Source organism: Suricata suricatta, chromosome 6, assembly GCF_006229205.1.
Source record: "Suricata suricatta isolate VVHF042 chromosome 6, meerkat_22Aug2017_6uvM2_HiC, whole genome shotgun sequence".
NCBI classification, from domain to species: domain Eukaryota; kingdom Metazoa; phylum Chordata; class Mammalia; order Carnivora; family Herpestidae; genus Suricata; species Suricata suricatta.
This window is the reverse complement of record NC_043705.1, coordinates 4,253,953-4,279,926: the sequence shown is the minus strand read 5'-3', so window position 1 is coordinate 4,279,926 and position 25,974 is coordinate 4,253,953. Positions and strand designations below refer to the sequence as shown.

Below are 25,974 nucleotides of genomic sequence, written 5' to 3'. Positions count from 1 at the left end.
TGCTCGCCCACTGCACAGGGAGATTGGACTCAATGTTTGGTTCGAGAAGGGTTTGGGGAGCTGCCATTATTCCCCCACAACCACCAAAGAGAGGCCTCAGAGAGCAGACCCTCAAGACCTACCTACACTAAACCATACCCATCTGAGCTGGAGAGCTGCCTTTTCTTCCCCTTCTTTTTTCCTTTTCCCCCCTGGGGTCTGGAAAAGACCAACAGTGATGCACTGCTGTGATTAGATCAATTCTTGCCATCCAGATATATTTTCCTTTATCTCATTCTCATCTTTGCCCTCCACTGGTTTTACACTTTCAGAATGTACTTTGTCATTTGTTGTTTCTGTCTCCCCTTTTCTTTTCTTATCTTTCTTTTTCTTTTTCTTTCCTGTCCATTATTTTCTTTCTGTTCTTTTTTCCCCCCTTTTGGTTTGCTTGTTTATTTGATTTGTCTGTGTTTACGTGCTTTTGTTCCCTGTGTGTTTGTCTGTCTGTTTTCCTTTCCAGGGATACCTCAAGAACCAAGCTGAAGTACACATGGTGGAGAGGCCCAAATATCACTGAGTAGGGAAATAAAATAACCAAAGGCACAACAAGAGAACCTGAGAGACACCATTAAAAGAACACTTCCTGAATGAACGGACCCTGGACAGTGAATGAGCCCCCTTTAATAGAGCAAAACTAACAGGTACAGAGTGCATAACGAGCTTTTAAAACTGACAAGAGAGACAAAGCTAGCCAAAATGATGAAATTAAAGAACACGCCCCTAAAAAAATTCCAGGAAAGAGTCATAGCCCCAGAATTCCCCAAAACAAATATAAGCAACATAAATGAGCAAGAATTTAGAACAACCGTCATAAAATTAATTGCTGGGCTTGGAAAAAGTATAGAAGTCATCAGAGAAGCTATTAATACAAAGACTAGGGACCTTCAAAATAGCTGTGATGAGTTAAAAAGTGTTATAAATGAGGTGCATAATAAAATGCAGGCGGCCACAGCACAGATTGAAAGGCAGAATGGGTGAATTAGATGACACAGCTATAGAAAAAGAGGAAGTTGAGAAAAAAAGAAAGAAACTGATCAAGGAGCACGAAAGGTGAATTCGAGACCCGAGTGACACAATAAAATGGAACAATATCTGTATCATAGTAATTCCTGAAGAAGAAGAAAGAGAAAAGGGCCTGAAGGGGTGCTTGATCAAATTATAGTCAAGAACTTCCCCAGTTTGGAGAAGGAAATCGCCATTGAAATCCAAGAGGCATGGAGAACTCCCCTCAGACATAACCTGACTCAAACTTTGGCATGACATATCATACTGAAACTGGCAAAATACAAAGATGAAGAAAGAATTCTGAAAGCAGATAGAGATAAAAGGGCCCTAACATACAAAGGGAAACCTATCAGAGTGGTTACAGACTTAGATCCTGAAACTTGGCAGGCCAGAAAGGAATGACAGGAAATCTTCAATGTGATGAACAGGAAAAATATGCAGCCAAGAATCCCTTATCCAGCAAGCCTGTCATTCAAAATAGAAGGAGAGATAAAGGTTTTCCTAAATAAACAAAAATTGAGAGAATTCATCACCACCAAACCAGCTTTACAATAAATCTTAAGAGGGAATGCATAAAGGAAATGTTGCAAGTACCACAAGGTACCAGAGACACCACTACAAGCATTAATCCTACAGAGAATATAATGAATCTAAACCCATATTTTCAATGATAACACTGAATGTTAATAGGCTGAATGCACCAATTAAAAAACACAGGGAGAAGAATGGATAAAAGACAAAATCCATCTATTTGCTGACTATAAGAGACTCATTTTATTTATTTATTTATTTTTGAGCTGTGGAACAACTTTATTTTTTTAAATAGTTTATTGTCAAATTGGATTCCATGCAACACCCAGTGCTGTTCCCCATAAGTGTCCTCCTCCATCACCACCACCTCTTTTGCCTCCTCCTCCTTCCCCTTCAACCCTCAGTTCATTTTCAGTATTCAATAAGAGACTCATTTTAGACCTGAAAACACTTTCAGATTGAAAGTAAGGGAATGGAGAAATATCTATCATGTGACTGGAAGTAAAAACAAAAACAAAACAAAACAAAACAAAAACCTGCAGTAGCCATACTTATATCAGACAAACTGGACTTTAAAGTAAAGGCAGTAACAAAAGATGAAGAAGGACATTATATAATACTTACATGGTCTTTCCATCAGAATGAGCTGACAATTATAAACATCTATGTGCTGAATTCGGGATGACCCAAATACATAAAACAATTATCACAAACAGAAACAGTCTTATAGGTAAGAATGTGATAATTGCAGGGGATTTTAATACACCACTTACAGCAATAGATAGATCAACTAGACAGAGAATCATTAAAGAAACATGGATCTGAAGGACACACTGGACTGGATGGACTTGACAGATATATTTAGAACCCTACATCCTAAAACTATGGAAATCACTTTCTTCTCAAGTTCACATGGTACATTATTGAAGAAAGACCGCATACTAGGCTACAAAGCACCCATTAATAAATATAAAAAAATTGAAATCATACCATGCATGCTTTCCAATCACAATGCTTTGAAACTTGAAATCAACCATAGGAAAAGTATGGAAAATCTCCAAAAGCATAGAGGTTAAAGAACACCCTACTAAATAATGAGTGGGTCAACCATGCAATTAGAGAAGAAATTTTGAAACGTATGGAAACAAATGAAAATGAAAATAAAACAATCCAAACCTTTTGGGAAGCTCTGAAGGCAGACATAAGAGAAAAATACATTGCAATACAGACCAATCTAAAGAAACAAGACAAAATGCAAATACAGAATCTAACAGAACACGTAAAGGAACTAGAAGCAGAAAAGCAAAGACACGGCAAACCCAGAAAAAAGAAGATAAATAAGAAAGATCAGGATAGAAATAAACAATATAAAATCCAACATAACAGTAGAATAGATCAATGAAACCAAGAGTTGATTTAAAAAAATAAACAAAATTTATAAACCTCTACCCAGGCTTCACAAAAAGAATAGAGAGAGGACCCAATGTATAAAATGATGAGAATTATTTTACATAAATACAGCCAATTATCAGGAAACACCATGAAAACCTATATGCCAGCCAACTGGACAACCTGAAAGAAATGGACAAATTCCTAAACACACAGATGCATGTGTGCATGCGCGCGCGCGCACACACACACACACACACACACACACACTTCCAAAACTCAAATGGAAAGAGGTAGAAAATTTGAACAGACCCATAACTAGTGAAGATATTGAATCAGTTATCAAAATCTCCAAACAAATAAGAGTCCTAAACAGGAATTCTACCAAACACTTAAAACAGCATTGATACCTATCCTTCTCAAGCTGTTCCAAAAGATAAAAATGGAAGGAAAACTTCCAGACACATTCTATGAAGTCAGCATCACATTGATTCCGAAACCAGACAGAGACCCAGCAAAAAAGAGAGAACTACAGGCCAACATCCCTGATGAATATGGATGCAAAAATTCTCAACAAGATACTAGCAAATCAAATTCAACAGCATATAAAAAGAATTATTCATCATGATCAAGTGGGATTCATTCCTGGATTACAAGGCTGGTTCAATATTTGCAAATCCATCAATGTGAAACATCACATTAAGAAATGATAAGAACCTGACATTAGATGCAGAAAAAGCATTTGACAAAATACAGCATAATTTTGTATTAAAAACCCTCAAGAAAGTCGGGGTAGAAGGAACTTAATTAAACATCATAAGAGCCATTTTTGAAAAGCCCATAGCTAATGTTATCCTCAATAGGGAAAAACTGAGAGCTTTCCCTCTGAGATCAGGAACATGACAGGGAAGTTCACTCTCATCACTGTTGTTTAACATAGGGCTGGAGGTCCCAGCATCAGCAATCAGAAAACAAAATGAAATAAAAGGTATCATAATTGGGAAAGATGAAGTCAGACTTTCAGTTTTTGCAGACGACATGATACTCTAGATGGAAAACCCAACCCACTCCACCAAAAGTCTGCTGAAATGGACCCATGAATTCAGCAAAGTCACAGCGTACAAAATCAATGTAGAGAACTTGGTCACATTTTTATACACCAATAATGAAGCAACAGAAAGAGAAATCAAGAAACTGATCCTGTTCACAATTACAATAAAAACCATAAAATACCTAGGAATAAACCTAACCAAAGATGTAAAATATCTGTATGCTGACAACTATAGAAAACTTATGAAAGAAATTGAAGAAGACACAATTAAATGAAGAACATTCCATGTTCATGGATTGGAAGAATAAATATTGTTAAAATGTCATTGCTACCCAAAGCAATGTACACATTCGGTGCAATCCTAATCAAAATTGCACGAGCATTCTTCTCAGTGCTAGAACAAACTATTGTAAAATTGGAAAGGAACCACAGAGGACCCCAAATAGCCAAAATAATATTTAAGAAGAAAACCAAAATGGGAGGCCTCACAATTCCAGACTAGCCTCTACTACAAAGCTGTCATCATCAGGACAGTATGGTATTGGCTCAAAAACAGACATATAGACCAGTGAAATAGAATTTAGAACCCAGAATTGGACTTACAAATGTATGGTCAACTAACCTTTGACAAAGCCGGAAAGGGTATCCACTGGAAAAAAGACAGCCTCTTTAACAGATGGTGCTGGGAGAACTAGACAGCAACATGCAGAAGGATGAAACTAGACCACTTTCTTATACCAGATGCAAAAACAAGCTAAAAATAGATGAAGGACCTGAATGTGAGACAGCAAACCATCACAACCCTAAGCAGAAAACAGGAAACAGCCTTCTTGACCTCAACCGCAGGAACTTTCTACTCAACACATCCCCAGAGACACGGGAATCAAGAACAATAATGAAATATTGGGACCTCATCAAGGTAAAAAGCTTCTGCACTGCAAGGAAACAATCAAGAAAACCAATAGGCTACCAATGGAATGGGAATAGGTAGTTGCAAATGACGTATGGGATAAAGGGCTAGTATCCAAAATCTACAATAAACTCACCAAACTCCACATCTGAAAAACCAATAATCCAGTGAAGAAATGGGCAGAAGACAAGAAAAGACACTTTTCCAAAGAGGACATTCAGATGGCCAACAGACACATCAAAAGATGCTCAGCGTCAGTCATCATCAGGGAAATAAAAATCAAAACCACACAGAGATACCACCTCATGCCAGTCAGAGTGGCCCAAATCAACAAATGAGGAGACTATAAATGCTGGGAAGGATGTGGAGAAATGGGCACCCTCCTACACTGCTGTTGGGAATGTAAACTGGTACAGCCGCTCTGGAAAACAGTGTGGAGGTTCCTCAAGAAACTATCCATAGAACTCCCCTATGATCCAGCAATTACACTGCTAAGGATTTACCCAAGGGATACAGAAGTGCTGATGCATAGGGGCACATGTACCCCAATGTTCATAGCAGCCCTTTCAATAATAGCCAAATTATGGAAAGAGCCTAAATGTTCATCAAATGATGAATGGATCAAGAAGATGTGGTTTATATATGCAATGGAATATACATGGCAATGAGAAAGAATGACATTTGGCCATTGTGGTAACGTGGATGGTACTCAACAGTGTTATGCTATGTGAAATAAGGCAGAGAAGGATGGATACCATATGTTTTCACTTATAAGTGTAACAGGAGAAACTTAACAGAGGACCATGGGGGAGGAAAAGGAGGAAAATAGTTGGGTATAGGGAGGGAGGCAATTCATGACAGACTCTTTAATACTGAGAAGAAACTGAGGGATGATAAAGAATGGGGGAGAGTGGAAAATGGGTCATGGGCATTGAGGAGGGAGGGCACTTTTTGGGATGAGCACTGGGTATTGTATGGAAACAAAGTTGACAAAAAATTATATTTTAAAAAAGAAAATAAATAAAATTTAAAATTTAAAAATGTAAAGAAGTGTTTTGGTTATATAAAATCAAGGAATGTTAACAAAAAACAGGGAAACAAAGGTATTATAATAAAAGATTCACAGTAACAACCAAAATATTTAGTATTTGTATGTATTTATAACTTATTTTCTTATCAAATGTAAATCAGTGTAATTTTTCCAGTTTTATATTTCTAATTATTTGCAAATATACATATATATGACTGATATTTATTTAGTAAAATTTTGTTAAATAATATTATTGCATCCTTTACTAGGATAAGTGCCCCCATTTTATTATATTATATTTTATTTTTTAAATGCTTATTTACTTTTGATAAAGACAGATCACGAGTGGGGGAAACGCAGAGAGAAAGGGAGACAGAATATGAAGCAGGTCCAGGCTCTGTGCTGATTTGTCAGCACAAAGTCCAATGTGGTGCTTGAACTCATGAGCAACAAGATTATGGCCTAAGCTGAAGTCAGCTGCTTAGCTGACTTAGCTACCCACATGCCCCATAAGTGCCCCATTTTAAACAAAAGCAAGACTTAAAAATTACTTTTACTGTAAACTTCTCTTAATTACAAACCTGTGAAACGATTAGATATTAAATAAGACCTCCTGAAATGTTTTGTTTCTTTTCCCTGCACCAGGTACTTTTAAGCATTTGGCATACCCCACCCCACTTATTTCTTAGGATATCCATTAGAACAACTTTAAAGACTTGGCAGCAATGTTGAATTGTAAGTACTTTTGCCTAGTCCACCTTCTAATCTAACCTGCTAGATTCAACTGCTTTCTGAGACTAAATGCTCATTTTATTGCATGTCTCTAAAAGTCAACTTCAGTCGGTTAAGCATCTGACTTCAGCTCGGGTCATGATCTCTTGGTTCGTGAGTTCAAGCCCCATGTCAGGCTCTGTGCTGACAACTCAGAGCCTGGAGCCTGATTCTGTGTCTCCCTCTATCTCTGTGTCTCCCTTCATTCCACCCCCCGCCTCTCAAAAAATAAAGCCAACTTGCCACTTCAGCAGGACATCTGACTAGATAAGTGTTTTCATGGGCTAACTGTCTTATACTGCTACAAAGAGAAGAAAGTATTTTGATACAGCATAATTTAACTTATTCACAATCACCAATAGTTTCTTCTGCAAACTCACTAGACAGTAGGTAGGAAATTGTCCCTATGCTAGTTCTGCTATTACATAACTGAGCACTTAAACTTCTTGCATCTCTTCCATCCTTGTTCTCTAACAAAAGTTCCAAAAGCATTATCTGACATCTCTTCTAGCTCTCAAATCTGTTTCTAGAATAATCAAGTGCATCTGTCTTTAGTCTAATTCTGCATTAGCGGAATGCAACAGTGTTGATTTGGTTGATTGTTTTACTCTCTCTAGATGCAGAACTGAGTGAATGTCCAAATAAGCAAAGTGAAATGAATTGCCTGAATTTTGGCCCTTGTGGACTTGGACATTGGGGATCAATTAGGAGAAAGAGGAATCTCTAAGTCTTGATGATGTAAGGTTTTGCATATTAAATGTAATAACTCATCCTTCTGTCTTCCAAGAGTAGGACCTAAGAGAATTAGGTGTAAAATGTCATAATATGCTTTCACTGGGCAGGATAATAAGACAGGAAGATGTTTTAACTGATCATTATATATGGATTGGAAGATAAGTTCACTAGAAAGTGTTAAGTTGTTTTCTGATTCCAACAAGTTCTGGGCAATAGGACTCTAACTGTGCTCATAGGTTTTATATTAAAGAGATTGATGAGCAATAGATGTGAGAAACAGATGTTACAAAGTATCCTTGAAAATTTACCTCTCCTAAATTTTAGCAGATAAAGAACAGATCCTCATTGTTAGAGAATTTTGATCTGATGCAGAGCCTAGTGATCAATAACACGATCTTGTGGGGTAGTGTGAGAGACAATGTTAGCAAAGTTTGGTGCTTAAACATTTTAAATAATTCCCTGGACTATTAACAGGCAGTGTTGTCAGTATAAAAATATCCTCTGCCAAAACACAAACTCAAGAGCTTCAGACAAGGTGAGTCATAGTAATACTACTGAATTAAGTTGATTTGTTAAACCCAGGGAAATATTTTGGTGATGTGGTTTTTCTCTCTTATGGATATATTTTCAAAGGAGTTCCATAACAAACTAGAAAAGTTAGGAGTAAATTTAAAATATCAAAATGTATAAACCTATTATAATTATATGATGTGTGGCCCTGGAGTAGGGTGTGTGACCTTAATTAAGTCACTTAATCTCTCTGGACCCGAGGCTTTCCAGTACTTAACATATGAAATGAACAAATGAGATTGGCACATATTGAGGACTAACTATGTGCCAAGCACACAGAACTCAATAAATTCTGTCTTCACAGCCATCCTATAAAGTTGTTGGGACTGAGTGAGCTGAGGCTCAGACTAACAATTTTCTTCTTGGTCTTGGGCTCTCTTAAAGTGTGCTTGATGCGTAACTTTTGTAAAGTATATTTAAGACCTGAGATACTCACATTTACAAATAGAAGTCCTATAAGTTGAAGATTTTTTTCTTTTAACTATATAAATGTCAGCAATGCACTTCTTAAGACGATTGAGGGAAACATTCATGGTCGATCCAGTTTGTAGCTCCAGGAACAATATTCTCCAAGCTATATTGTAAACAGGGATCACATTTCATGAATTCTAGTGTATTAAACATGGCCCATACCCAGTAAAGAAATTTGTTGGGTATTAATAAAAATAGGGTCTATGTCAATGTCCTAAAGGTTTTAAGTCCCAGATTTACAAGATTCTGAAAGTAAGTATTGGCCTCTATTGCCTGCTGAGATGCCAATTTTCAATTTAGGAAACAAAATAGGGTCTATGTCTTATGTCCTAAAGATTTTAAGTCCCAGATTTACAAGATTCTGAAAGTAACTATTGGCCTCTATTGCCTGATGAGATGCCAATTTTCAATTTAGGAAACAAGCCAAAAAATGTTTTAACTATCACTAAGGAATCTTTCTGAAATTCTGAACTCTAATTTATGCAACATAAAATAAAAATCCATACATGTCTCTTTATAAAATGACTGTCCAATGGAATACAAAAACAGTCTGTTCTGTTTATTCAGTGTTTATAATTGGAAACATAGCTCTTGAGAGAACTGGTTGGTGTATTTCTTCCCTTTAATTTAAACTAGAATTTAAAAAAGGAAGGAGGAAAACACCCCAGAAGCTATTTTCTCTTAATTTCAAGACCACATGTGTTGAAGACTGATTTTTTTAACTGATCTTGCCACATTTTATTCATATGAACTATTATATTAATTGAGTTCTAAGGTATGCTTTAGTTCATCAGACAAATAATTGAGACATGATACAATAGTTTCTGGATGAGGTTACAGAGAGAGAATGATAATCAGGTCCTACATTATCCCCACATGAATGACCAACTCTACTGATTTTTACAATTTTCTGTTGAAAATCAAGACAATTCCCAGGATAAAGGGAGAAGTTCAAAAATCAGGTGAGGGAGATGAACATGAACAAATAATAAGATATAGAACCATTTAACTGATGTTTCTTTATTAGCACCCTGTTGAGGGTCATGACAGGTTAGAATAATTGGTAAGCATCCTGCACTGGCAACCATGGTCCATACCAAAGGATGGGCATTTACCATTGAACTTACATGTTACAAGATGAAATGTCAATATTAAATGTGAACAGAGTCTTATTCCTTTGAATAATTCTAATGCCACCACATAGAAATACTGCCACATTCTCTTTGAGCAATGTTTGATTCCTTCCAAACTATTCTCCAAGCTATAGTGTAAACAGGGAGTGGTACTTCGTATAATTCAAGTGAATTAAATAGGGACCCATGCCCACTAAAGAAATCGGTTGGGTATTAATGAAACTATATCCTGAACTCTAGCTCTTATGTCCACATCTTCTGTGTGTGATTCTTTTTTTTTTAAATAGTTTATTGTCAAATTGGTTTCCATATAACACCCAGTGCTCTTCTCCACAAGTACCCTCCTCCATTACCACCACCGCTTTCCCCCTCCCCTTCCCCCTTCAACCCTCCCTTAAAGCATCTTGCATGACTTCTAGATTATACCACAATCATGTCACTCTCTTTGGATTCTTGTTTCCCACAGAAGAAAATAAAAGTCCTTGTCATGGTCTACTTTTTCCTATACGAATTCCCTAATACCTTGTGCTTCAAAACCCTGGTGTCATCAGTATTGTCCTGAAAAACTAAATAGGTTTCACTATTTAGCTGCTGCTCATTCAAGTTGAAAAATCTTTAGTCAGGTCTACCTGAATATTGTTTCTGCAGAGTGTCAATTTTTAGTGCTCTTATCCATCTGTCTCTTTATTCATTTTTGCTATTTTATTTTTCTTTATAGTATTAATCACTACATAGCATTGGGTTGCAAGTAAGGGTTTGCTGGTCTATTGTCTGCATTATTCACTAAACTTTAACAACATGATTGGAAAATTGTGTATTTTAAATCATCAGATTTCTCAGGACATAACAGCACTGCCATACAATATAACAGTTTAGTGAACATTGCTGGAGAGAATGAATGTATTATAATTATGGTAGCTGAATGTTTTGTCTTTATATACTGAGTTATCAGTTTTAATTTCTAGGAAGTTATAAAAAGCAGAAGATGCCTATGATCCCATCTAACACCCATGTTCAATGGTAGTATGTACCTTTTATGTTACTGACTGTATATTTTTTGTTAGCATGTGTCAACTAAACAACTATAAAAATACTTTTCTATTTTGCTATTCCAAGTTCTTTTTCACAATTTTATTTGTGATTACCAAAATTATATGAGATAACCTTTGAATTAAATGGAAGGAAAAATAAGATAAAAACATAGAGGGAAGCAAACCATAAGAGACTCTTAAATACAAATAACAAAACGTGGGATGCTGGAGGGGAGGTGAGGGCAAAGGACTAAGCGGGTGATGGGCATTAAGGAGGACACTTGTTGGGATAAGCACTGGGTGTTATATGTAAGTGATGAATTACGAAATTCTACTACTGAAACAAATACTACATATATGTTAGCTCAGCTGAATATAAATTAAAAAGTAATAAAGTTACAACAAACTATTAATTGTTTTTGCTTTACTGTTGAAAAAATTAGTAACTCAATCAATATTACTCACATCTTGGACGTAACAGAACATCAGATGCTTCCTTCAGATAGAGGAGCTTGAAGAGAGCAGAAAGTCCCATCCCACATTGAAACTGGGAAAGAAAGAAATATGTATTTGGAAGTATAAGAAATACCATCATCACAATTTATGCATGCTTGGAGACTCAGTGAAGAAAAGAACAAATTGCCAGAATTGAGTTAAGAGAAAAAGAGAAGCTATAAAATGTTGAGTTACACTTTAATAATGTCAAGGAAAGGAGTGGACATTAGAAACTAGTAAAATTCTTCACAATGGAAAATTTTTTCTTGATTGTTTTAAGTAATTAAGGTATGTTACTAATAATGCCACTCTTCTTGAGGCCAAAGGAGGTAGGGGGAATGTTTTAGCTACAGTTCAACAGTATTTTCCTGCTTATATCTGCTTTTCTGGTAGAACAGTTTTTCAATCAATTATGCTGCCATCTACTGTATAGGAACTAAAAAATAGAAAAAGTGAGTAAGCACCCTCTCCAATTTCAGAATGTTTTGATCTATTCAAAAATATGGAATTAAGGCATATCTTTTGCAAAAGAGTAATAATTATTCAGGAAATGTAAATTAGATATGAAAATCTGTGCATTTTACTTTGTATTTTATAGATCTTTAAAAATTGGCAACATCATTATAGCAGAGAGAATGTTCAAATAATATTTTATAATTCGTGTGGATCTCACAAGTTCTGCAAGAACTTTACATTCAAGTAAACGGTGAGCCCATTTTAGGAAAGGCACAGAAGTGATAAAGAATATGAGAGGCAGAATATGAACATTTTCCTAGATGCAGTAGTCCCACTTGGGGAAAAAAGACCAGAAATTAAAGATGTAAAAAAGAATTAGGTAATAGAGGACTTAGAATGTTAGCTTACACAAAGTTTTTGACTCACATAATCCAGTTGCTACTGTAAATATGCTGTGTTAAATTAACAGACACTAGGGAACACAGAGATTCTTGTGGCATTTTATAAATGCTGAGCGATGTGCATAGCCAAGATTATGGAGAGAATAATGTTTTAGTTATTTTGTTTATTTCTTCTGGCTATAATACTAGGCTTTATACCTACAATAACTTGTTGCAGTGCTTACCAAATTAAATTGGAAGAGGAATGTTTATATTTAATTCAGATACTAAGATTGATTATGTGAAAGTTGCAGTATTGAAAAAAAGACAATTTATTCTAAGCAAACATTAATAAAATAAGAATTCCTTTTTATGCTACTGTTTGTTTAATTTCTTGCTCTGTGCTTTGTTTTGTTTTTGTTTTTCTTTCAAGGGAGTTAAAACTACAATTTCATGGAGAAATGGAATCACACTTCAAATGATTTCATTTTGTTGGGTTTGTTTCCCTCAAATCAAACTGGCCTCTTTCTCTTACTCCTTATCATCTTCATTTTCTTTCTCGCATCAGTGGGCAATTCAACCATGATTTACCTCATACGATTAGATCCCCGGCTTCACACGCCCATGTACTTTCTCCTGAGCCAGCTCTCTCTCATGGACTTAATGTATATCTCCACCACTGTACCAAAGATGGTTTTCAATTTCCTCTCTGGACAGAAAAGTATCTCCTTCCTGGGATGTGGCATGCAAAGCTTTTTCTTCCTGACTATGGCATGCTCTGAGGGTTTACTCCTGTCCTCAATGGCCTACGACCGTTATGTGGCTATTTGCCACCCCCTCCATTATTCTATCCGCATGAGTAAAAGGATGTGTGTGAAAATGATCATAGGATCTTGGATTTTGGGGTCTATCAACTCTTTGGCACACACAATCTATGCCCTCCATATTCCTTACTGCCAGTCTAGGGCCATTGATCACTTCTTCTGTGATGTGCCAGCCATGTTGCCTTTGGCCTGTATAGACACCTGGGTCTATGAGTACTTGGTTTTTGTGAGTACAAGTCTCTTTCTCCTCTTTCCTTTCCTTGGCATTACTGTTTCTTATGGATGGGTTCTTTTTGCTGTCTACCACATGCGCTCAAAAGAGGGAAGAAAAAAGGCCTTCACCACCTGTTCGACACATTTAACGGTAGTGACATTTTACTATGCACCTTTTGTCTACACCTACCTTCGGCCCAGGAATCTCCGTTCACCAGCAGAAGATAAGATTCTGGCAGTCTTCTACACCATCCTCACCCCCATGCTCAATCCCATTATCTATAGCCTGAGGAATAAGGAGGTCCTAGGGGCCATGAAAAGAGAGTTTAGGGTATTCTTTGCCAAGAAAGAATAATCATGGCTGTCCTTACTCTTATTACCCTTTTCCAGGTTAATTTGAACACCTTAGAGCAACACTTTATAGAGATATAATGTGAGCCACGTGTAATTTAAAAAATTAGTAGCCACACTTAAAAAGTAAAATTGATTTAAATAATATATTGTTTTATTCAAAACCTTAAAATTAATACTGATATTAACAACAATTATATTAATGAGATATGTATACTATATTAAATGTAGCATGTTTGTACATGTTAATATTTCTACTTATATTGTCATGATGAGTTTTATATTTAACCAACATAAAGTTATTAATGTGAACTTTTACACTGTTTTAAGTCAACATCTTCACAATCTTGTGTGTATCTTATAGTTAAGAACACATTACAATTTTGAATATATACATTTCAATTGCCTGATAACTAGATGGGCCTTTGGTTACCTGTTTGATTACTGTTAGAAACTTAAACGTTGAATAAAATGGTTTTCCAAACTATATATGGTATATAAAAATATATTTGTGATACATAAAATATAGGCAGTGGGATGTGAAGTAACAAGAGAAAGCAAGCATGTAAATGTGGTGTTTATAAGTTTGTTTACATATTGTCCTCCTTCATCATAATTATAATTAAAATCTGGAGTCCTTCTTATCCTAACATACTTTTATAAAAGTAATTTTAGGGGTCTTATTTTACATAGGATTTAAAATATTTTCTATTTAAAAATAGGATTAAGTTCCTGCATAGAAATATAAGGACAATTTATAATTTAACCTACATTCAACCAATATATATGTGTGTATATATAAGTATACACATATATATTCAAATGAACTTAAATAAGTTATGCATACTTAGAGAAATTATTTTTAGAAGCGTGGAAACAAATAAGTAGCTATAGCATGTAACAAAAAGTGAAATCAAAAACCTCAGTTTTCAGCTACAATATCTAAACTATAAATATGACCTTGCACAGATTGAAATTATATGATAAGATGACTTATATTGTGTCTCACAAAGGGTTTTACTATTGCTATTTTACTAATATACTTAAATTACTTCAAGTCCATTCATAAAGGAGATTATGTAGGAGTCAATTTTTATAGAAAAAAAGTGAATTTTAGGAGCCCATCTCCCACTCTTCATTTATTGCCCAAATTCAATCTCCAAATATTCTCTGGCCTCTTTTAATATCTTATAAGTATTCTCATTACCTAAGTCTTTTTGAAATCTAAAATGTGTCCTACACATTTTTACACAGGTTATTTTCCTAAAATACAAATATGATACTGTCATTCCAGTCTTTGATTTCCTATTGATTTTACACACACACACATACACAAATAATTGTCAATCTTATATTCAAGTTCAGGAGGTTCTAGGTTCTAAAATTTACATTATATCCTTTTATCTGGTTCTACAACTCAGTCCACAAACTTAGTACCATGGTTACATTTGACATTTAAAGCAAAAGAACCAGTTATTTTGATGTGATTTGATGATTTAAAGCAAAAGAACCAGCAAAATTGATTCATTTGGGAGTAACAGAGCAATTGCAGCTGCTATTGTAAATCATAGACAAGTCTGAAGTTCAAAGGAGAGAGATGTTATTTAATAAAGAAAAGCAAGCCAGAATAGCCGTACTCATATCAGACAATCCTCACGTTAAAGCAAAGACTCTAACAAGAGATAAACAAGGGCATTATAAAAGAATTAAGGCGGGGCGCCTGGGGGGCTCAGTCGGTTAAGCCTCTGACTTTGGCTCAGGTCAGATCTCACATTCATGGGTTCGAGCCCCATGTTGGACTCTGTGCTGACAGCTAGCTCAGAGCCTGGAGCCTGCTTCTGGTTCTGTGTCTCCTTCTCTCTCTGTCCCTCCCCCTCTCATGCTCTGTCTCTCTATGTATCAAAAATAAATAAAACATTTTTAAAAAATTTAAAAAAAGGAGTCTGTCCATCAATAAGATTTATCATTTGTAAGTATCATACTTGCAACTTGGGAGCTCCCAAATATATAAAGAAAATAATAACAAACATATAGAAACACATTAATTATAACATAGTGGTAGTAGGAAATTTTAAAATTCCATATACAACAGTGGACAGATAATCTAAGTAGAAAATCAACAAGGTCCAACAGTAGACGGAGTGGACTTAAAGATATATTCAGAGTATTCTATTATAAAGTAGCAGAATAGACATTATATTAGAGTGCAAATGGAATATTTAACAGAATAGATCAAATATTGGATCACAAATTTGGCCTCAACCATGAGATCATACATGAATATTTTCAAACCATAATGCTATAAAACCTGAAGTCCAAGACAAGAAAAATTTTGGAAAGACCACAAATACATGGAAGTCAAAGAACATCCTACTAAAGAATGATGGGATACCAGGAAATTAAAGAACAAATAAAAAATACATAGAAGGAAATGAAATTTAAAACATGAAAATCCAACCCTTTGGAATGCAGTAAAGGAAGTTCTAAGATGAAACTCTATGGTTAATTCTGGCCTATGTCAAGAAGCAAGAAAGCTCCCAAATATACAACCTTACCATAAACCTCAGGGAGCTAGAAAAAAAAAAGCAAATAAAGCCTAAAGCCAGCAGAAGGTAAATAATAAAGAAATGAATGATGTGGAAATAAATAAACAAACAACAACAATGAAATCTGCAAATAGATCAATGAAACTTTGAAAAAAATACACAAAATGGATAAAGCCCTAGACAGACTATCCAAAAACAGAGAGAGAGAGAGAGAGAGAGAGAGAGAGAGAGAGAGAAACACCCAAATAGATGAAATCATGAATGAAAGAGGAAAGATCACAACTAACACCACAAAAGTAAAAGCAATTATTATAGAATACAATGAAAAATTATATTTCAACAAACTGGGCTTCTGGCAGAAATGGACAATTCCCAGAAACTCAGAAACTAACGAATATTTCATATCAAATATGAAACAGTACAAAATAAAAAAAAATTAACTGACCCATAACCTGCAAGGAAAGGGAATCAATAATCAGAAAACTCCTAACAAACAAGAGTTCTGAGCCAAATGGCTTCCCAGGGGAATTCTACCAGCTATTTATGAAGAGTTAGTAGCTATTATTTGGCCTCAACAAAGTGTTAGAAAAAAATAAAAATGGAAGTAAAACTTCTGAATTCAGTCTATGAAGCCATAATTACCTTGATTTCAAAACCAGCCAAAGACCCTACTAAAAAGGAGAATTAAAGGCCATTATCCTGGATGAAACTGAATGCAAAATTCTCAACAAGATACTAGCAAATTGAATCCCAGAGTACATTAAAAGAATTATTCACAGTGATCAAGTGGGATTTATTTCTGACCTGCAGGGTTTGCTTAATATTCACAAAATAATCAGTGTGATGCACCACGTTAATAAAAGAAATGGTAAGAACTATATGATCCCCTCGATAGATGCAGAAACAGGACTTGACAAAATAGAGCATCCTTTCTTGATTAAAAACCCTCAAGAAAATAGGGATAGAAGAAACATACCTCATCATCATAAAGGCCATATAGGAAAGACCCACTATTAATATCATCATCAATAGGGAAAAAACTGACTTTCCCCTACATTCAGGAATAAGACAAGAATGCCTTCTGTAGCCGCACATTGAAGAAATGTTCTCCGACACAGACTGAACAAACGCACAGGGCTGCCTCTGTCAGCAAAACATCAGCAGCAAACTGCACACAGTCTTTATTTCATATATCATTATACAGAAGTATCAAAGACTATCGAAACAAGGAGAGAGAGCTCAAAGGATCATTAGACATTAGCTAGACATGTGTCTGGTGGTTACTTGAAGCCATGAAGGGAGTGCTTGTGGTTTCAAGGGATATCAAGAAGTTACAGCCGGTATTATTTCAAACTATCCTTTGGGGTCTTTGGTGTTCACAATGATTTGATAACTATCTAGCTGTGTTCAAGGGGCGAGACAAACTTAGGGTCTCCCTACTCCTCTGCCATCTTAACAACACCCCTACAGTCTTTGCTTTAAGATCTAATTTGTCAGGGGTGCCTGGGTGACTCAGTTGATTGAGCATCCAACTTCAGCTCAGGTCATGGTCTCATGGTCTGTGGGTTTGAGCCCCGCTTCTGGTTCTGTGATGACATTCTCTCTCTCTCTCTCTCTCTCTCTCTCTCTCTCTCTCTCTCTCTCTCTCTTTCTCTCTCTCTTTCTCTCTCTCTCCCTCCCTCCCTCTCAAAAATAAACATTAAATTTTTTGAAATAAAATAAAAATAAAATCTAGTTTGTCTGATGTAAGTATTGGCACTTTGGCACTCTATCTTTTCTTTAATAGTTTATTGTCAAATTGTTTTCCATATAACCCCCAGTGCTCTTCCCCACAAGTGACCTCCTCCATCACCACTGCCTCCTTTCCCCCGCCTCCCTCCCCTTCAACCCTCGGTTCATTTTCAGCATTCAATAGTCTCTCAGGTTTTGCGTCCCTCTCTCTCCCCAACTCTCTTTCCCTCTTCCCCTCCCCCTGGTCCTCCACTAGGTTTCTCCTGTTCTCCCGTTAGACCTATGAGTGCAAACATATGGTTTCTGTCCTTTTCCGCCTGACTTATTTCGCTTAGCATGATACCCTCGAGGTCCATCCACTTTCCTACAAATGGCCATATTTCATTCTTTCTCATTGCCATGTAGTACTTCATTGTGTGTGCTTGATCCTTTCATTAGGTGATGGACGTTTAGGCTCTTTCCATGATTTGGCTATTGTTAATAGTGCTGCTATTAACATTGGGGTATATGTGCTCTTATGCATCAACACTTCTGTATCCTTTGAGTAAATCCCTAGCAGTGCTATTGCTGGGTCATAAGGGAGTTCTATGGATAGTTTTTTGAGGAGCCTCCACACTGTTTTCCAGAGCGGCTGCACCAGTTTACATTCCCACCAACAGTGTAGGAGGGTGTCTGTCTCTCCACACGCTCGCCAGCATCTATAGTCTCTTGATTTGTTCATTTTAGCCACTTTGACTGGTGTGAAGTGGTATCTCAGTGTGGTTTTGACTTGTGTTTCCCTGATGATGAGTGATATTGAGCATCGTTTTATGTGTCTGTAGGCCATCTGGATGTGCTCTTTGGAGAAGTGTCTGTTCATGTCTTCTGCCCATTTCTTCACTGGATTATTTGTTTTGTGAGTGTGAAGTTTGGTGAGTTCCTTGTACATTTTGGATACTAGCCCTTTATCTGATTGTCATTTGCTACTAACTTTTCCCATTCTGTTGGTTGCCTATTCGTTTTCTTGATTGTTTCCTTTGCCTTGCAGAAGCTTTTTACTTGACGAGGTCCCAAGAGTTCATTTTTGCTTTTATTTTCCTTGCCTTTGGGGATGTGTCGAGTAGGAAATGGCTGTGGTGGAGGTCTAGGAGGTTTTTTCCTACTTTCTCCTCGAGGGCTTTGATGGTTTCCTGTCTCACATTCAGGTCCTTCAGTCATTTTGAGTTTATTTTTGTGTATGGTGTAAGAAAGTGGTCTAGTTTCATTCTTCTACATGTTGCTGTCCAGTTCTCCCAGCACCACCTGCTAAAGAGGCAGTCTTGTTTCCACTGGATACTCTTTCCTGCTTTGCCAAATATTAATTGGCTGTACAGTTGTGGACCCCGTTTTGGGTTCTCTATTCTATTCCATTGGTCTATGTGTCTGTTTTTGTGCCAATACCATACTGGCTTGATGATGACAGCTTTGTAGTAGAGGCTAAAGTCTGGGATTGTGATGCCTCCCGTTTTGGTTTTCTTCTTCAATATGACTTTGGCTATTCGGAGTCTTTTGTGGTTCCATACGAATTTGAGAATAGTTTGTTCTAGCTTTGAGATGAATGTTGGTGCAATTTTGATGGGGATTGCATTGAATGTGTAGATTGCTTTGGGTAGTAATGACATTTTCACAATGTTTATTCTTCCGATCCATGAACAGGGAATGTTTTTCCATTTCTTGGTGTCTTCTTCAATCTCTTTCATAAGTTTTCTATAGTTTTTATCATATAGGTCTTTTACATCTTTGGTTAGGTTTACTCCTAGGTATTTGATGGTTTTTCGTGCAATCGTGAATGGGATCAGTTTCTTGATTTCTCATTCCACTGCTTCATTATTGGTGTATAGGAATGCAGCGGATTTCTGTACATTGATTTTGTACCCTGCAACTTTACTGAATTCATGGATCAGTTCTAGAAGGCTTCTGGTGGAGTCTGCCGGGTTTTCCATGTAGAGCATTATGTTACCTGCCAAAAGTGAAAGTTTGACTTCAAAGAAGAAGTCAAAGAAGCCAATTCTGATGCCTCTTATTTCCTTTTGTTGTCAGACTACTGATGCTAGGGCTTCCAGAACTATGTTAAACAACAGTAGTGAGAGTGGACACCCCTGTCGTGTTCCCTATTTCAGGGGGAAAGCTCTCACGTTTTCCCCATTGAGGATGATATTAGCTGTGGGCTAATAAGCTGCTTTTATAATGTTTAGGTAAGTTCCTTCTATTCCGACTTTCTCAAGGGTTTTGATTAAGAAAGGGTGCTGTATTTTGTCAAATGCTTTTTCTGCATCTATTGACAGGATCATATTGTTTTTATCCTTTCTTTTGTTAATGTGATGTATCACATTGATGGATTTGCAAATATTGAACCAGCCCTGTAAACCAGGAATGAATCCCACTTGATTATGGTGGATAATTCTGTTTATATCCTGTTGAATTCGATTTGATAGTATCTTGTTGAGTATTTTTCCATCTGTATTCATTAAGGATATTGGTCTATAGTTCTCTTTTTTGGCTGGGTCTCTGTCTGGTTTGGGTATTAAGGTGATGCTGGCTTTGTAGAATGAGTAGAAGTTTTCCTTCTATTTCTATTTTTTGGAATAGTTTAAGAAGAATTGGTATGAGCTCTGCTTTAAATGTCTGGTAGAATTCTCTTGGGAAGCCATCTGGCCCTGAGCTCTTATCCGTTGGGAGATTTTTAATAACGGATTTGATTTCTTCATGGTTTATCGGTCTATTCATGCTTTCTATCTCTTCCCATTTGAATTTTGGCAGTGCATGTGCATTTAGGAATTTGTCCATTTCTTCTGTGTTGTCCAGTTTGTTGGCATATAATTTTTCATAGTAATCTCTGATGATTGCTTGCATTTCTAAGGGATTAGTTGTAATAGGTCCTTTTTCACTCATGATTTTGTCTATCTGGGTGCCTTCTCTTTTCTTTCTGAGGTTTATCGATTTTGTTTATTTTTTCAAAGAACCAGCTGTTCGTTTCATTGATCTGCTCGACTGTTCTTTTGAATTCTATATTGTTTATTTCTGCCCTGATCTTTACTATTTCTTTTCTTCTGCTGGATTTGGGGTGCTCTTGCTGTTCCCCTCTAGTTCCAGTAGGTGCTCCGTTAGATTTATAATATGTGCTTTTTCTAGTTTGTTGAAATTGGCCTGGATTGCAACATACTTTCCTTCTAGGACTGCCTTTGCTGTGTCCCAGAGACTTTGGATTGTTGTGTTTTCTTTTCATTTGTTTCCATATATTTTTTTAATGTCTTCTCTAATTGCCTGATTAGCCCAATCATTCTTTAGTAGGGTGGTATTTAACCTCCACATTTTTGGAAGTTTTCCAGACTTTATCCAATGGTTAATTTCATGTTTCATAGTATTGCGATCTGAAAGTGTGCATGGTATGATCTCAATTCCTTTACACTTATGGAGGGCTGCGTTATGCCCCATTATGTGATCTATCTTGGAAATTGTGCTAAGTGCACTGGAGAAAAAGGTGAATTTCTTAATTTCAGGATGCAGAGTTCTAAATATATCTATCAATTCCATCAGTTCCAATGTGTCCTTCAGGTCCATTGTTTCTTTAGTGAATTTCTGTCTGGTTGATCTATCCATTGCTGTCAGTGGAGTATTAAAGTCCCCTGCAATTAGGACATTCTTGTCAATAAGATTGTTTCTTTCTGTGATTAATTGTTTTATGTATTTGGGCGCTCCCAAATATGACACATAGATATTTATAATTGTTAGCTCTTTCTGACGGAGAGACCCTATAATTATTATATAATGTCCCTCTTAGTCTCTTGTTACTGCCTTTATTTAAAGTCCAGTTTGTCTGATATAAGTATGGCTACTCCATCTTTCTTTGGCTTCCAGTCACATGATAGATATTTCTCCATCCCTTTACTTTCAACCTGAAGGTATCTTCAGGTCTAAAATGAGTCTCTTGTAGACAGCAAATAGATGGATTTTATTTTTTTATCCATTCTGCTACCCTGTGTCGTTTAGTTGGAGCATTCAGTCCATTTACTTTCAGTGTTATTATTGAAAAATGTTGGTTTAAAGTCATTGTGTTCTCCCTAGAATTCAGGTTTATAGTGGTGTCTCTGGCACCTTGTATTCTTTGCAGCATTTCACTCATAGAGTCCCTCTTGGAATTTCTTGTAGGGCTGGTTTGGTGACCATGAGTGCTCTCAATTTTTGTTTATTTCAGAACACCTTTATCTCTCCTTCTATTTTGAATGACAGGCTTGCTGGATAAAGGATTCTTGGCTGCATGTTTTTTCTGTTCATCACATTGAAGACTTTCTGCCATTCCTTCCTGGCCTGCCAAGTTTTATTAGTAAGGTCTGTAACTACTCTGATAGGTTTCCCTTTGTATGTGAGGGCCCTTTTCTCCCTAGCTGCTTTCAGAATTCTCTATCTTTATATTTTGCCAGTTTCACTATGATGTCGTGCCAAAGGTCAATTCAAATTACGTCTTAAGGGGGTTCTTTGTGCCTCTTGAATTTGAATGTCTATTTCTTTTCCCAGATGTGGGAACTTCTCAGTTATAATTTGATCTAGAATCCCTTCACGACCTTTCTCTCTGTCTTCCTCTTCAAGAATTCCTATGATACGGAGGTTGTTCCGTTTGATTGCATTACTCACGTCTCAAATTCTCCTTTCCTGCTCCTGGATCAATTTCTCTCTCTTTTTTTTCCAGCTTCTTCTTTTGCATAACTATATCTTCTAATTCACCCATTCTGCTCTCTGTCTCGTCAATTCTTGAGGGGGCTGCCTCCATTTTATTATTAACCTCATTTATACCCTTTTTAAACTCATCACACCTATTTTCAAAGTTCCTAGTCATTGTCTCATTTGCGTTCTTGATGCTTTTTTCAACTCAGTGATTAACTTTATTGCAAGTTTTTTAAATTCTTGATCCAGTATGTTGTCTAGATCTACTTTGAGCAGTTCTGTGGCTGTGACTTCTTCCTGGTGGTTCTTCAGGGGAGAGTTCCTTCGTTTTGTCATTTTTGCTAGTTTTCTGTCTCTTTTCACCTTAAGAAAGCTCGTTGAGCACTGTGCACCTGTTAATATTTCTCTTTTAAAGGAGGCTTATTGACTGTCCAGGGCCTGTCATTTCAGGAAATATTTTTTAATGAAGTAGCAGTTTCTCTTGTTGTGCCATTGGATATTTTATTTCCCTACTCAGCAATATTTGGGACTTGCTATCATGCACACTTTGGCTTGTTTCTTGGGGTAACTCTAAGAAGGAAAACAGACAGACAAACACAAAGGGAACAGAAGCACACAAATGCACAGACAATTCAAACAAGCAAACAAATTAAAAGGGGGAAAGGAAAGAAAGAAAATAGAGAGGAAAGAGATGAATAGAAGAGAAGAAAAGAAAATATAAGGGGGGGTCAGAGGTGACGAAGGACAATGGACAGTCTAAAAGTGTATGATCAGTTGAGGGGAGACATAAGGATGAGATACAGGAGAACATATCTGGATTGCAAGAAAGAAAAAAAAGGGAGAAAATAGAGAGGAAAATAAGGAGTAAAATTAAAAAAATTAAGTAAAAAAGGTAATGATAATAAAAAACGAGTACAAAAAAAAGAAAAAAGAAAAAAAAGAAGAAAAAAGGAAAAAAAAAAGCATCTCCCCCTTGTGGATAGGCGTGTTTTGGTGTAGTAGGTCTCAGGGGCTCTTCTCAGAGGCTCTGCCTTGGTGGCTGCAGAGAGTAGAATGGCGGCATGCCAAGCTCTGCTGGAACTAGGCAATGTAGGGCACTCTAATGAGTCTGATCTTGTGCCACAGCTGAGCCAAGTTGTATTTTCCAGGCCAACCTCACTTCAAAGTCCTCGTCCATGCACTTTTATGCTACCACAGATGAGTGTGCTTTTTTGGCGGCTGGCTTTTTAGGGGGAGGGTTCAGTTTCTCTTGGCTCAGGCCAATAATTGTGCTTCCCCGCCTGAGGTGAGGTGTGCAGCCTGAGGTGAGGTGCACACAGGAGGTGTAGTGCACGCCCTCACAGACACTGCTGCAGACTCCCAGCCCCCAGTTGGGATAGCGATTGCCTAGGGTGAGGGAGCAGTTTCTCTTGGTGCCAGCTGGGATTCGTGCTGTTGCCGCCCAAGGTGCTGGGAACTGCCGGAAATGAGTGGTGAGCTCCTGCAGCTGAATCGCGAGCCCTGGCCCCCACCGCCGCCAACTCCCTGCCGGGATCGAGTAGTGGTGGGGGGCTATATTTTTCCCTGTTGGAGCCCAGGATTCCGGATTTGTGTGGCCAATGCTGGCACATCTGTGCCATGGGTATGAGGTGCGTGCTCCCACTCCTGCAGCCGAGGCCGAAGTGAGTCCCCCAGGGGACGCGCCACAGCCACCAACTCCCCACCGGGATGGCCCAGGGCTGGAAGCTGTTCTCTCCTTTGTCCACTTGGGTTCGGGATTTGGACGACCCAGTAGTTATATATGGAGTAAGAGTTTCTGTCTCCAAGCGTGGTTAAACTTTCTTTATCTTCCCCAGAGACAGTTTACTATGAGCCTGTTCAGTTTCTCTTTCTCTTCCCTTTGTCTCTGAGGGGCTCCACGCACTTGCTCTGTGTTGGGCTAGGGTTCCCATGTCCCCTGCCCGTCTCAGGCTGGCTCATTTTCCAATCTCCCCAGTTCACACTCACTCACTTAGGTATCTTTGAGGTTGTCTTCTTTCTGGAGTCTGTATTTTCTCCTTCCGCTCTTGCAAATGAGAGTAATGTCCTTCTCCATTCAATAGATGGGAGGGATGAAGTTGACAGAGCTCCCTTCCTCTCTGCCATCTTGGCTCCTCCTCCCCCATAACTTAACATTATTAATAATAAGTATTATTTAAGGTACTTCTAAATGTTGATTTCTCAATGTCTTCTGTTTCCTTGGTATTTGACTGATCCCATATAATTTCCACTAGTACATAATTCCCTCTACACTTTGTTAGACAGAATTTTATTAGTATTATAGTGTGATATGCTAAATTATAAAAAAAAATGTGATGGAAAATCTCATTGACTTCTCAGAAATTCATGAGTTTTCTTAAGACTCAGTATATTTCTGAAGTGATGATCCACATTACACAATTGAGTTAACTACTTTCTAAAATTAGACTATATGCCTCTTTGGAAACCTGCTATGTTCTAATGATAAAAATTATGTGTCTTATGTATGTGCTTTATATTTAAAAATCATATAAGGCTAACCATAAACTTTAATATTCCCAGTGTATACATTTATAAAAAAGATATACTCTGAAAAATACTTTTTTCATATGTAGACAATACCATGGGTGTGGAGATGTAAGCTAGAAGTACTTGATATTTCCATGGCACAGTACTGACCACTGTTCACACGTTATATTCTCTACAGTAAATATATTCATCATGGCATGGGAGAATTCGACTTTGAACTCTGATTTTATCCTCTTGGGAATCTTCATTCACAGTCTCACCCACTTCTTCCTCTTCACTCTGTTTTTGGGAATATTCACAATTGCCTTCATGGGAAACCCTTTCATGATTCTCCTCATCTACCTGGAAAACTAGTTCCCATGTACTTCCTCCTCAGCCAACTCTCCCTCATGGACCTCATGCTCATCTGCACCACTGTACCCAAGATGGCCTTCAACCACTTGTCTGGCAAGAAGTGTATCTCTCTAGCTGGGTGTGGACCCCAAATAGTTCTATATGTGTCTCTGTTTGGAGGAGAATGTTTGTTTACTCATAGAAATAAAAACCAAGTAATACTCTAATTAAAAAATAATTTACATAAGATGTCCAGAATCAGAATATGTAATATTGGAATTTGGAAAATCATATTAATGGCATTATCAAGCAGTACAGAAAGAGAATCAAACCCAAGATATTATTCTACAATACTGGCTATATATATATGTATATGTATATGAATATGTATATGTATATGTGTATATATATATACACATACATATGATACATTTTTTGCATCAAAAATAAATTAACTGTAATTTATATTTTAAATGAAATTCTCTGAAAAGGAAATGAAAATACCAACAAATATGAGGCCACTTCACAAATCAGTAAGAAAATGCATATCAACATAATAATTAGGAGCCGTTTCACACAAAATAAGTTTACAATATTTTAATGAAGTAATATAAAATGATTTGAGAAGCAATGAAACAAATAGCTCTGTTTACATAGGCATTGAGTTCATAAAGTAGTCCATTAATTCTTGCACACAATTAGGATGGCTAACAGACACAGAAAAAACAGAAATTTCCCTCATCAACAGGGAAATACAAATCAAAACTACAATG

At 36.9% G+C, this 25,974-nt stretch overlaps 1 protein-coding gene and 1 pseudogene across 1 annotated transcript; both read left to right on the top strand.

The window, feature by feature from the left end:
• The first annotated feature begins 12,450 nt into the window (after positions 1 to 12,450).
• On the top strand, positions 12,451 to 13,389 carry LOC115294786 (olfactory receptor 2L13). The gene has a single exon (XM_029942822.1). It carries the CDS (start codon positions 12,451 to 12,453, stop codon positions 13,387 to 13,389), a length of 939 nt encoding a protein of 312 aa, XP_029798682.1.
• An 11,671-nt stretch (positions 13,390 to 25,060) lies between these two features.
• The window catches only part of LOC115294106, a 49,350-nt pseudogene continuing 48,436 nt past the window's right edge, over positions 25,061 to 25,974 (top strand).

Excerpts from the sequence above, each read along its gene's own strand:
- LOC115294786 (XM_029942822.1), top strand. The coding sequence starts at position 12,451 with ATGGAGAAATGGAATCACACTTCAAATGATTTCATTTTGTTGGGTTTG.